Source organism: Copadichromis virginalis, linkage group LG14 (genome assembly GCF_057382275.1).
Source record: "Copadichromis virginalis isolate Kocher_CV1m ecotype Utaka linkage group LG14, C_Virginalis_male_GT1.1, whole genome shotgun sequence".
Classification (NCBI taxonomy): domain Eukaryota; kingdom Metazoa; phylum Chordata; class Actinopteri; order Cichliformes; family Cichlidae; genus Copadichromis; species Copadichromis virginalis.
In genome coordinates, this window is record NC_140631.1 from 43,289,901 (window position 1) to 43,304,732 (window position 14,832).

General features: G+C 46.8%; 1 protein-coding gene across 1 annotated transcript; it reads right to left on the bottom strand.

Moving 5' to 3' along the window:
• Positions 1-1,602: 1,602 nt before the first annotated feature.
• Positions 1,603-10,376, bottom strand: spint2 (serine peptidase inhibitor, Kunitz type, 2). Its single transcript, XM_085431107.1, has 9 exons — positions 9,605-10,376; positions 7,589-7,759; positions 5,837-5,950; positions 5,201-5,362; positions 5,034-5,090; positions 4,700-4,864; positions 4,573-4,617; positions 3,336-3,441; positions 1,603-3,217 (listed from the first exon to the last, which is right to left on the bottom strand). The coding sequence occupies exons 1-9, from the start codon at positions 10,047-10,049 to the stop codon at positions 3,130-3,132; spliced, it is 1,353 nt and encodes a 450-aa protein (XP_085287233.1). The 5' UTR covers positions 10,050-10,376; the 3' UTR covers positions 1,603-3,129.
• Between the last annotated feature and the right edge of the window lie 4,456 nt (positions 10,377-14,832).

Genomic DNA, 14,832 nt, shown 5'->3' on the forward strand with positions numbered 1-14,832 from the left:
GCTTGAAGAAGGTGTCTTCCAGAAACTGGCAGTAGGACTGGGAGTTGAGCTTGACTCCATCCTCAACCCGAAAAGGCCCCACAAGCTCATCTTTGATGATACCAGCCCAAACCAGTACTCCACCTCCACCTTGCTGGCGTCTGAGTGGGACTGGAGCTCTCTGCCCTTTACCAATCCAGCCACGGGCCCATCCATCTGGCCCATCAAGACTCACTCTCATTTCATCAGTCCATAAAACCTTAGAAAAACCAGTCTTGAGATATTTCTTGGCCCAGTCTTGACGTTTCAGCTTGTGTGTCTTGTTCAGTGGTGGTCGTCTTTCAGCCTTTCTTACCTTGGCCATGTCTCTGAGTATTGCACACCTTGTGCTTTTGGGCACTCCAGTGATGTTGCAGCTCTGAAATATGGCCAAACTGGTGGCAAGTGGCATCTTGGCAGCTGCACGCTTGACTTTTCTCAGTTCATGAGCAGTTATTTTGCGCCTTGGTTTTTCCACACGCTTCTTGCGACCCTGTTGACTATTTTGAATGAAACGCTTGATTGTTCGATGATCACGCTTCAGAAGCTTTGCAATTTTGAGACTGCTGCATCCCTCTGCAAGATATCTCACTATTTTTGACTTTTCTGAGCCTGTCAAGTCCTTCTTTTGACCCATTTTGCCAAAGGAAAGGACATTGCCTAATAATTATGCACACCTGATATAGGGTGTTGATGTCATTAGACCACACCCCTTCTCATTACAGAGATGCACATCACCTAATATGATTAACTGGTAGTAGGCTTTCGAGCCTATACAGCTTGGAGTAAGACAACATGCATGAAGAGGATGATGTGGACAAAATACTCATTTGCCTAATAATTCTGCACTCCCTGTAGAGTATGGTACACTGGACCGTCCTTTGAGAAAACGCTGACTGTGCATGAAAACATGGATATAATAACCAAAGTGCAGCAGATCAGATAAATGTTTATCATCACTGCGTTTTCCATTGAATCCATGAGCTGCTGATATATTTATAGTTCCACTATCATCGCTGTTACACTCACAGCTGGACTCTGAGCCTCACACTGCTGGGATGAAAACTACTTTCTGTTCAGTTGTTTCTGCATGAAGAACACTGAACAAGCTCAAGAATTTTGATCTCTGAACTGTTCCTTAATGAAAACAGTGTTACTGAGGAACAATCAGTGGGCTCGCCTCTGAACACGCAGCGTGACACTGATGAAGACTTTAAGGATGCAACTCATCCTGATAACACCTCCCACCTGGAAATAAACTGTCTCGCAGCAACAACAACTGTCCTCCTTCCTCAAATTCCAGCCTTTGGAACGAAATATATTTTCCCAGGCTGTTCTCGTTTATATGACATTCATGAAATATTAGAACATGTTGTGGTGAAGTAAGATGCACGTATTGGAGTCCATCTTCTGCACATCAAGGAGAGTTCAAATTTTCAACGCACAGCTCTTTATTTTCCAGAGAATTCCAGGAAAAGAGGTGAATGGATGTTGGAGGTACATTTGGGACGCACCCCAGGTTTGTCCAACCCACTTCTTGGAGCAGGTCCCTCATCAGCTCTTATCAATTAATCACACAATCAATGAAATAATCAGATTATTTATTACATTGAGGATCAATAGAAAATGTGAAAGAGATTTTCAGAGTAAAATAAAAGTTTATTACGAGTTTTCTTAAACCCCAGTTTACAGCTAATAAAGATAAAACAGTATTAAAACAAACAAACAAACAAAAAAAAATCACCTTAATAGGCCCAGTGCAGTTTCCCCAGCAGGGGGAGCCATCAAGTCCCCAGGTGCATTGTGGGACACGTAGTGCGCTCAGTTTGACCTCAGGTTAGGGTCTGATCAATAATCTGAGTGAGCTAAAGTCCTCTAGCATCCAGCCGAAGGAGACGCTGCACTGAATGCTCTGATTAAACACCCCTGAGCTGATCACACACATGCTTATAGGTGTGAACCACAAAGGAGCTGCAGGTCCAGCAACACCTGCACCACATTCTTCTCTGAGCCCACCACTGGGCCAAAGGATATGCTGTAATTAGTTAGAAAATAGTACCGCCACAGACCTGCCCCTGAGATGATCAAAGACCCCCATCCATTTATTTAAGCGTGAGAAACAATTTTATTTTTAACACAAAACTGGAATGCTGAAAAAAAACTATTACTGATCAATGGAATCGATGACATCACGGATCATGATCAACAAACATCTATGTTTACACAGAGGAACACACCTGGCACACGAGGTTAAAGGGCTGCTCAGCAGAAAAAGAAACCCATCGGCGAGTTTCATGGATGGAGTCTGAAAACTGCCAAAAGCAGGAGTTTAATAAGCTGAAAGTCTTCATTAAACTTAGAGTCACTGCTGTGTACTACTCCCTCCACATAGAAGCTCAAACTGACTCCGCCCACACGATGCACACCTGAGTGACAGAACTTGCAGTCTGAGAATCAGATTCAGCTCCATTGGATGGTACCTGCGTGAGCTGGGAGGAGCATCTGTGAGGGGATTAGTACACACCAGAGCACAGATGGTCCACGCTCAACCAATCAGCTGCTTGCTGCTGTGATCACATCATCACCAAATGTTCTTTTTAAAGTGACTCCTCAGCACCTGCCAGGTGTGTCACTACACAGAGGTGATGTTCTGTTCAGTAATTATTGCCTTCTACAACATTTCTGATCAATTTCATGTTCAAATTAGAAAACTGTTTAGTTTCATCAGCTGTGAGGTACAGATCACCTGACCCGACTCGAGATTCACTTTGATTATTGGTTCAGATGTTTTGCTGGATGAGGGTAATCTAAAGCTTCACAGAGTGATTGATTATGTAAAAAAAGAAAACATAAACTAAAGCTCTTCATCAAATTTCTCACTAATGTGTTTGGTTAAATTAGAAGGACTGCTCCTTTAATATCAGGAAGTTAAAGCTCTGATCAGTGCAGATCGATACAGTGATTGATTACTCAGTAACAGACGCAGTGTAATTGTGCTGCAACACGAAGGAAAGGGGATGTTTTATTTAGCTGAGACCTTCAAGCGTCTCTGACAGCAGCATCACAACAAGCCCTGCCCCCACACTCAGCGACGCCTTCAGCCACGCCCCCTCAGGCCTTCTGATCCAGTTTGGGGCTCTCAGGGAGGGGGAGGGAGTCTACGGACGCCTGCTCATCTGGAAGCAGCTCCTCCTTATCGCTGAGAGACAGGAAACAGGAAGAGAAGCAGCGTCACTGAAACAGCTCCTGCACGTCAAATCTGCCACGCCACCCACCGACCAACCCCACCAGAGTTTAGACGGGCAGCCTTCTATTACCTGGAGGACCGGCGGCGGGAGAGGCGGTGCCGTCTCAGCGTGATGATGATGAGTGTGGCCAGCAGCAGGGCAGAGATGGCTGTCAGCGTGACGAAGAGGAAGAAGGCTGCAGGAGATGAAGATGAAACTCAGCTCTTTTATTGTGAAAGGTTCTCTGCAGAGCTGTGTTTATTTGTGCTGCGGAGCCCATGTTGGACATCAGCTGAAGCACAGCCCTGAAAACACACACACACAGGCAGACACACACGCAGACACACGCACACACGCAGACACACGCAGACACACACACACACACACACGCACAGGCAGACACAAACACACACAAACACACACGCAGACACAAACACACGCAGACACAAACACACACACGCAGACACAGAAACACACACGCAGACACAGAAACACACACGCACAGGCAGACACACACAGAAACACACGCGGACACACACAGAAACACACGCGGACACACACACGCGGACACACACACGCAGACACACACACGCACACACGCAGACACAAACACACGCACACACGCAGACACAAACACACGCACACACGCAGACACAAACACACGCACACACGCAGACACGCACACACACGCACGCAGACACGCACGCACACACACGCACGCAGACACGCACGCAGACACACACACGCAGACACGCACGCAGACACACACACGCACAGGCAGACACACACACGCACAGGCAGACACACACACGCACAGGCAGACACACAGGCAGACACACGCACAGGCAGACACGCACGCACAGGCAGACGCACAGGCAGACACACGCACAGGCAGACACACACGCACAGGCAGACACACACGCACAGGCAGACACACACGCACACACGCACAGGCAGACACACACGCACAGGCAGACACACACGCACAGGCAGACACAGGCAGACACACACAGAAACACACGCAGACACACACGCACAGGCAGACACACACACACACACGCACAGGCAGACACGCACGCACAGGCAGACACGCACGCACAGGCAGACACGCACGTACAGGCAGACACACGCACAGGCAGACACACGCACAGGCAGACACAGGCAGACACACACAGAAACACACGCAGACACACACGCACAGGCAGACACACACAGAAACACACGCAGACACACACACGCACGCACAGGCAGACACACACGCACAGGCAGACACACACACACTGGCAGACACACACACACGCACACACACTGGCAGACACACACTCACCTGCGGTCCAGTGGTTTTGGACTTTATCATGAAAGTCAAGCCGACCTGAAAGAGAAGCAGAGGTCAGAGGTCAGAGTTCACCGTGACGAGGGCCACTTTAAGATGGATGTAGGCGGTGTCTCTTTACCTCCACTGCAGCTACTCATGCACTCATCCTCGCTGCCATACCGGTTGTAATTGCCACGGCAACCGCCATATATGAAGGGCCGGCAGGAGGCGGAGTCTAGATCGTAGTAGAACATTGTGAAGGCGGCACGGCAGGGCCCGGAGTCCGGCTTCTCTGTGCACATCCCTGTAACACACATGGGCGCAATCACACTCTCCTCCAGCTGCCGCCTACATTACCCACATTGCAACTGCACCGTGCCAGCAGCAGTCCCCATATCAACCTAATCATGTGTGCTCTAGCTCCACCCACAGTCAGGTGACATGCTGCAGCAAGGGTGCGTTTCATTTCTTACCCTTGTTGTCTGAGGAGTCCTCATCTGCGGATTTCTTAGAGGATGGAAGGACGGACACTGCAGAAGACAAACACGTCAGCGAACGCTCTTCCACCTGCCCGACAGGTCAGGATCTTGGATCTCTCACCTGTGCAGGTACCCTCAGCTGATGTGCATGTGTCTCTCACCTGTGCAGGTCTGCATGCAGCTCTCTCTGGTTGGGTAGTTGTTCTTGTTTCCTCCGCAGCCTCCGTACGTGAACATCTCACAGTTTCCTGTCTCTCGGTTGTAGTACCAGTGCCTCAGCGATGCTCTGCAGGGACCCGTTTCAGGCTTCGCCTCGCAGTACTCTGATTGGACAACACCACACAGGTGTCACTTATATGGAGAGGCAGGTAAAAGTTTCATATTTGTGAAAGAGTAAAAGGATATCATATCATTTCCCTCGGCAGTTACCTCTGCAGGAGGGAGAAAGAAAGGCGGTTAGTCACTTCCTGTTTTCGGACCTGAGTTTTACTTCCTGTTCCTACCTGTCTACTTGCATACCTGTGTTTTACTTTTTGTCTAAAATTAAATTTAAAGGCAATTTTTTTTATTTTTCATAAAACTGTGACAAAAACTTCCTGTTCACAGCCATACTGCAGCACTGTTTGAACCTGGTTGTCCTGCAGGTGGCAGCACTGCATCTTCCTCTAGAAGAAGTACTTTTCAAAGGTGACTTGAGTGGGACTGCTAGTAGTACTGGAGTACTGCAGTAGTGACAGGTGTTATAAATGATCAGTGTTATTGATCAGTGATTGGTTGGTGAGTCGGGGTGGCGTTACCAGATTTGTCAAAGTCAGCAGATTCTGGATCAGATTCAACCAGAACATTTGGAGCCATCCGAGGAGCTTTAACAGGAGGAGGAGCAGGAGTGGACTCATCAGGGAGAACTGGGCCTGGAAAAACACACACAGTTTACTTTGACCAGGTGCAGCACCTAAATGAAGAATGCCCGTCCTTCCAGTTGAACACTCAACCAATCGGGGGCATGAATGCTGTCATGTGGGTTTACAGTGCTGCTTTTGTAAACTCATCAGCTGAGTACAGGTAAGCCAAAGCTGTCCTTTTAAAGGAAAGCTGATGGTGAGAGGACACACTCCACTGATCGTCCAGCAGGTTGTATACAGGCGCTGTGGAGAGCATCCTCACACAGAACATGACATCGTGGTTTGGGAACAGCTGTGTGAAGGACCAAAAAGCTCTCCAGAGAGTGATCCGTACAGCAGAACGCTGCTGCAGGATTGCTCTCCCCCCGCTTCAGGACACCTACACCAGGAAATGCCGGACTAGAGCAGCGCAGATACTGAAGGACCCGTCCCATCCTGGCAACAAACTGTTCCAACTTCTGCAATCTGGTAGAAGGTTCCGCATCTTCCGGGCAAGGACAGAGAGACTCAAGAGGAGCTTCTATCCCCAAGCCATCCGTGCCCTAAACACACACACCCGCCCTCTCACATCATCTATAACTGACTGAGACAGGACTCTTCCAGACACTAAACCAAGGCACAATGTACATTCCAATTCCTTTAATTTTAAATATGTTTATATTGTCTATCCTGTAAAATAGTCAGATGTCTATTCATATTAATGTACAGAATTCACCTGCTTGCTGCTACTACTGCACATTCACCCAGTGTATATACTATATGTGTGTGTGTATATAATGTTTTTCCTCTACACCCCCCCCACCCCCCAATTTTTTTGCACATGTCGAGGAGCGTGTCAGGCTACATTTCACTGTGTGTTATACCTGTATAACTATGCATGTGACAAATAAAGAACCTTGAACCAGGTTGAAGTAAACCAGGTGTTCTCTGGTTTACCTGGAACAAAAACGTTAAACTGATCCAGTTCTGGTTCACTCAGGTACAAACACCAGACCACCTTAAACAAACCAGCTGTTAGTCCCGCCCCTTTTACATTCTTTAGATCAGATTTTAATGTTTTTACTGCGTGAGTAAACACACCTTTGATACTGTGTGTGTGTCCTCTGTGATCATGGTGCCTTTAAGCAGTGTCGTAATAATCTGAAAATCGAGTGTCTGACAGGAAAAGTCACCTGATCTGATTGTCCAATCAAATCATCTCAGATGGGAGAAGATGCGAGCCGCTCAGCTGCTGTTGTTTGATTCAGAAACACGGAGGACAAAAATGATTTTAATGAAGGAAATTTAAGAAAGGACAAAGATTTGTGCTGTGAACTTTGACCCCACAGCTGTCACAGCCAGAGCCCCCCCACAGTCGGTTTAATAATGACCCTCACAGTCTGTGTGCTCGATCAGTCAAACGTTGGTTACTGATTATCAAACACGTCATTAGTCTGTGACTTTAAAGGAGTGGTTTCATATCCGATCTGTAACGTGTGCCGTGGATCTGTGTTTTAATGACGCTCGCGTGTGTCGTTTTGTTTTTTTTCAACCTGCAGGTGAAATCCGCCTGCGCGCCTCATCCCCACACAGTCAACGATGAATTTATATTCCCCGTGTACTTAAATAGGCACTGTTCCTTTAAACAAACATAAACAGGAAGTTTACCTGTGACCCCGGAACAGGTGGCCTCACACTCCTCCTGAGACTCAAAGTGGTTTCTGTTGGCCTCGCAGCCGCCGTACACGAAGCCGCTGCAGTTCCCGCTCGTCACGTTGTAGAAGAAGCGTGGGAAGGCAGCGCGACACGGGCCCACCTTCATCGGCAAGCGACAGCGAACTGAGAGAGACAACAGAGACACCGTCAATAACAGCACTGATAATCTTTCGGCGCTCTCTGATTGGCTGAGTTCAAACCCTGTCAGTTTCCTGTAATTTTCAAAGTGCTCTTGAGCAACAGCTCTCCAGCTTCCTGAAGGAGTGCGTTTGTTTGTTGACCTCTGACCTCAGGCTTCTGATGCAAAGATGAGCCAGTTTTGTCTCTGCTCATAACAGACACCTGAGCAAAGAACCAGTTTTAAACTGTCTTTAGGCTCTTTGTCACGGTCATCATAGCGCACTAAAATTAAAATAAGAACTAGATGTTTGGAAAAAGAAAGAACACTAACAAAGTTAGTGGTCGTGGAAACTAAACGAATGAGACGTTTTTAACACTTATTAGTTTGGTAAATATACCTTCCCTGACGAGGCTCAGACTCTGGAGTCACATGTTTTTTCAAACGCCCTCCTCACAGTAAGAACTTAAAAAGTGTAAAACTAACACTCAAAGTATCATCTACTAATGACGATCATCTAGTGTCCACTGAAGCCTCATCAGACAGGTCTCAGTGAAGGACGGCTGTCAGGAAGTCATTCCACATGAGGGGACACAGGAGAAAAGACTGAGGTCTGAAAATGACACGAGAACTGGACTGAAGAGGACCAGGTGTGACGGAGCGATGGATCCACATCAGTATGTATGAGGAGATCCCACACTGAGAGTCTGCAGCCATCTGTGAGCCACGGTGGAGGCGCTGCCATGGCTTCAGCTGACCTTCCAACCAAAATACAAAGAAAGGAGTGTTGACGTATCAGGTAACACCAATGAGTTAATCCAGAAAACCAGGTGCATTATGGGTGTGCCAGCAAAATAAACTGGACAGTAGATGGACTCAAAAACCCAAACCTCATGAAAATCTCAGGTGTTTAAATCACCTTCAAACAAACAGGTGAGGGCTCCGCCTCCTCTCAGGTGAAGCAGCCCGACCGGTCCAACCTCTCGGAGAACAAACAGCCTGTAAAAATACCTGCACAGGTGGATTCCAGGTAGGGCATGGTGTCACATTTACAAGGAAACAAATGAGAGCAGATCATTAACTCTCAGAGGTGCTCGACCCGAGAGAGGCTGCCGGGGGCTCCCATGATGCACTGCGGGTTTCTTCTTCACTCACCTTGTGCTCATAAAGCTCTCTGTTTCAGGTAATCACTGAGCAGCTGAAAGCCTCATCCGTCACGTTAGACTAAAAAGGTCAAAGGTCAGTTTCTCTGTGACATCAATTTCACTTGTTTTTATCATTATTATAATAATGACCACAGCGTCCACGCTCTCAGGTTCAGTCCATGTTTGGCGCTTCCTGTTGACATTAGTGTGAATATGTCTCTGATCAACCAGAGCGTGAAGCGTCACAAAGAGGCCACAGGTCACGGGTTTGTGTCTGCAGTTCACCTGTGCAGGTAACAATGCAGCAGAGCAGGATGGGCAACATTGCTCAACAACAATGAGGCACCAAATGCGCCGCCCACAGCGACTCCCTTTTCACAGATTCACACGCCAACTCTGTTATTGATCAGGAAGTATGAGCTCAGTATTCTCAAAGGTTTCAGTGAATGAGGTAATTACTGAGTCAGCTCTGACTCCGCCTTCTTTTGTTTCTTTTATTTTGAAAGTCTTCAGCACGAAGCAGGAAATCAATAATAATAATAATAATAATAATAACGACCAATAATCAAGTTAAACTGATCAGGTTTCTCCCTGCAGACTGATCAATGAGCCATCTATCGATTAGGTAAAGGATCAGTTATGTTCAGCCTGATCTGTCAGCTCCATTACGGCTCTGCCTGTCGATCAATAATCAAAGCTTCTTACTGTTGTTAGACCCGTTGCTCCGCGGCTCCCAGCGCTGCACCTGCGGCATGTTGTTCTCCTCCTGGCCGCCCTCCTGCGCATCTCCGTCGGCCTTTTCCGCCACGAGCTTACGGTAAACCTCAAACTGGCTACTGGGACGAAGTGCGCAGGCGTCGTGGCCGTCCCCACAGCCCACCAGCTTGCAGTGGGTCGGTCCGTCCGTCGGAAACCCGATCACAGCCAGGTCGCAGTCCGGGAGCGCGCAGCACATCGCCCGACAACTCTTGGGATCGAGCTCCATCACATTGCTCAGCAGCCGCGCTCCGCCAGCCTCGAAATCCGGGACCTGTTTGGGGTCGGTGGTCTGGTTCCAACTGCAGTCCATAGCCAGACCCGAAGCCAGCACGAGCCCGAGCGCGAGCAGCTTCAGCGGGATCAGCGGGATGGTCGCGCCCCCAGTCATCATCAACAATCAATACAAAGCTCCAATAATCAGGAAACAGCGCAGCGAGCCTCCGGCCACACGGTCACTTCCGTGTTCTTGGCTCTGTCGCACTTACATTTACCTACGACAGGTGCGGCAAGCGAGGCCTCGCCCACACCCAGACGTCACTCACACTCAGACACACACACTCACACATACAGAGTTCTGCTGAACGGTGAAAACCTCAAAGGTTCAAATAAAACTCGTTTTGTTTTACTGATGACGATGAATCTTCGGCACAGAGCGGGAGAACAGAGTTTGAATTACAGTCAATCATTTGGTGTCTGAGCGCGCTCAGTGCTGCTGTTGGTCTCTAAGGTGACGGCTGCACATTACAGCTGTTTCCATGGAAACATGAACACCTCCTGTCCCACATCCTGATGAAGGAGACCTGATATCAGATCAGAGGGCATTAATGTGATTGGCTGAACAGGTGTGTTCACTGTTTGCAGCAGAGTGACACTCAGCAGGAAAGCAGAATCAGCACATGTTCACATGACCACATGACCACACGCACTCTGAGCTGCTGGGCTGCACATAAAAGAATTAGAGGAAATGGCTGATTTCAAACTCTGAGCTCGACACATGACTCGGCTCCTCTGCTTCCTTCTGGGGGCCTCTGGATGTCTGGAGTCTTGATCTCGTCCATACCTGCTTCATGCCCTGGAGGACGGGGCTGTGGCCCCCCCACACCCTCTAGCAGATCATTACATGAAGGAACCTTTTAAAAAAACAAGCGCGTCCATGCTCACAGGTGTACACACGGGTGATCACACCCACAAACTACACCCTTTTTGGCTCCTACCTCAAAGCACACTGTGTTCTGTTGATCTTATGTGCTGCACAATAATGTTTAATATTTAGTATTTACTGTCATATTCCCATATATCATCGCGATGATGTTGATTGTGTTGCTCTTTTTTTTTTCTTCAGCTTGTTTTCTCTTTTTTCTTTTTTTTGTTATTCTCTTTTTATTAAACAACCTATATAAACACAAATAATCCAAAATAAACATATAATCAAGAACAGACGTAAATAATAAAATAAATAAATAAATAAAAATAAGAAAAACAGACGGGTGTACCCTCTAGTGTGTATGTACTCGCACACACATATTCACTCACACACCCATATTCTTAAGCATACATACACATACCTACTTACATATGTGTTCACTTGTAGTCTCATACATACTAACATATACATATAAACACATAACGATTCAGAAATGTGGCATATATAGTTACAGAGATTCAAACAAGATCGGGTCTCCTTAACCGGATGTAGTGTTTCCATTTACCCCAAATTTCACTAAATATATCAAACTGGAGTCTTTTAATGAAGGTAATTCTTTCCATTTTAAACATCCCATGTATAGTCTCATGCCAATCACCCAGTGATGGAATTTTCACACTAAGCCATTTCTTGGTAATAATTTTACAGGCAGCCAAACTCAGGATACCATACAACTGCTTAGACATTTTATCTACATTTACTGAGTATAAATATCCAAACAAAAGTTCGTCCCAATTAAAGGGAAGCTGCATACCAAAAATAATCTGCAACTCAGAGTGGATCAATACCCAAAAAATGTTGATCCTTGGGCAAGACCAGAACAGATGAAAATGTTTTACTCCTTGGGCCCCACAATTTCTCCAGCAATTAGAGTGATTAAAATAATGTTTACTTTGTGCAGGGGTAATAAAAAACCTACAGATACTCTTCCAACCGTAACATCTCCATGTATTAGAACTAGAAATTCTCCACTGAAAAGCGCACTGCTCATACCAAATGTTATCTGATATTGCTATATTTGTTTCATTTTCCCATTTTTTTTTTGATGTAGGTAGTATTCCACTTCTTAACCTCTTGTATACCCTTGTACAATCTTGAAATCACCTTAAGGCCTGTGTCAGCCTGATAAGCCTTGACAAATATACTCAGAACAGGTAAAGAAAAAAGATCTGTTCTCTTAGGTATAAAATTATATAGATGATGCCTAATTTGTAAGAACCTAAAAAAGTCCGTTTTACTTAACTGGTATTGATCTTTTATTGATTGGAAGTCCCTAAGAATTCCCTTATCGTAAAACATACAATATGCCGTTAAACCTTGTCCGCCTCCTCTCAGGTGAAGCAGCCCGACCGGTCCAACCTCTCGGAGAACAAACAGCCTGTAAAAATACCTGCACAGGTGGATTCCAGGTAGGGCATGGTGTCACATTTACAAGGAAACAAATGAGAGCAGATCATTAACTCTTTTTTCATTCTCAACAGGTGATGGCCTGGCCTGCATTTGTATAGCGCTTTTCTAGTCCATAGGACTTTACACTTACACTTTACACTACATTCAGTCATTCACCCATTCACACACACATTCACACACTGGCGATAGCAAGCTACATTGTAGCCACAGCTGCCCTGGGGCGCACTGACAGAGGCGAGGCTGCCGGACACTGGCACTGGCGCCACCGGGCCCTCTGACCACCAGCAGTAGGCAACACGGGGTTAGTATCTTGCCCAAGGATATTTGGCATGCAGCCAGGATGCAGCCTGGGATCGAACCACCGACCTTCTGATTAGTGGCTGACCTGCTCTGCCACCTGAGCTACAGCCACCCCAGGTGATTGATAGATGGATTTTTTGTCTGCTTATTTTGTTGGTTTTTGTTTTTTGCCCTTTATCCCCGTCCCTCTTCCCCGCTGTTTTTCTTTCCCTCTTTCTTTCTCCCCTTTCTTTTACCCAGGCTCTTTCGTCTTCAACCGTCAGTGACCTGCAGAGCAGCACCATGGCGAAGGTTTATCAGAGAGAAGTCTTCTGTGATATTATAATATGCCCCCTTCATCTCTCGAGCTCCCGTTTCATCTTAAAAGGCTGGAAGATGTTACAGAACTTCTAGACAGAAAACAATAATGGATTGGATTTATATAGCGCTTTTCAAGGCACCCAAAGCACTTTACAATGGCACTATTCATTCACTCTCACATTCATACACTGGTGGAGGCAAGCTACAGTTGTAGCCACAGCTGCCCTGGGGCAGACTGACAGAGGCGAGGCTGCCATATCGCACCATCGGCCCCTCTGGCCAACACCAGTAGGCGGTAGGGTAAAGTGTCTTGCCCAAGGACACAACGACCAGGACAGAGACCCCAGGGATTGAACCGGCGACCTTCCGGTTACAGATGCGCTTCCCAACCCCCTGAGCCACGGTCGCTCAAGTCCTTTAGAGGCTGTCCACGTGCTCAGATCTGACCGACAGTGAATCATTCATGGCGTGCAGGAAACATGATGAGAGCCTGATTAAGGACAGGGAGAAATGGGCTCCGATGTTAAATCAGCACAGACTGAGGGCTGATTAGACCAAAACCTTTACATGAAAAAGCTGAGAAACTTAAGAATCTTCTCTGGCTGGTGAATTGGGGTCTTTTTATGTGGTTAAAGTCACATCATGCACATGAATCCATGCTGGCTGCATGTATATATATCAACTAAAAATTGCACAGACTTGTAAAGATCATTTCTCATCGGTGCCTATTTTCATTTTTGCAGTGTTGTGTTTAACATGTCATCAAAGCTGTGCCACCTACATGCAAATGTATAATCAAAGGTAAACGTGTACACACAGACAGCTACACGCACAGTTTTACAGATATTTTTCTACTTCAAGCTCATGAATTCATAAGACAGTGTGTATGCCAGGCAGAGCAGACTAACATGACAGCCTCCTGACAGCTCCCGTACACAGGCAGCCTGCTTTGGGTTTTAGATATACAGTATATTTTGAAAGTTATTCAAGAGCAAGGGTGCGGAGGGAGCAGAAACACCACATGAATAAATAGAAATCAAACACTCACCGGCTGAGGTTTTGGCACTTTGAGCAGAGATATGGGGGAAGGTGTCAAGGGGTACGACAACAGGGTTTGACAAGGGGGCCATGACGGGCAGCAGACAAAATAAGAAAATAAATAAATAATAAAAAATACTTGTGTGATGATTGATCAATCAGCCCTCTGAGCCCTCCTGAGCTTCAGCTCATGTTGTCATGTCATGGTCTGTGGAGTGGACAGTAGTGGACCCAAAGACAGACACACGAAACGTGGAAACAGTGCTGATCTGAACAGAAAACGTGTCTTTTATTATGGCCGAAAACATGAACCACACACGAAAAAGAGAAACTAATCGCAAAAACCTAAACTGGGAAAATAAATACATGAAAACCAGGAACACTAGGAAATAGATATGAGACACGAGGAGCTTAGCAGATGATCAGACGACCAGCAGAGGGAGACAGAGGGCGTAAATACACAGAAAGGTACCGATGGAACCAGCTGCCAGATGAACATGACTCCACAGGGGAAGCAAAATTAAACACACCGAACATGGAACACGGGACTGTCAAAATAAAACAGGAAATAGGCAGAGTAAGACACTCGGACTAAACAAGTGAACAGGGAAGTGACAATGGGAGACGAGACACGGATCAAACTACGGAACACGTACAGAGGACACAACGGGCTGGGAGACATGACGCTGAACACAAGGAGAACATGGGAACAAAGCGGGGAAACAAGACACGTGGACACACACACACACAAGGCGTTACACTGAGACGGCAAGCGTAACTGGACTGACCCTGACCTCAAACACACCACCTACAGTCAGATCAGGAAGACAACCCCATTTTAACTCCACCCTCACAACCCATTAACCAGCCCACCTGCCTCAGCAGAGCCTGCCGTCACAGGGAGTGTGGGCCTCACTCGTGT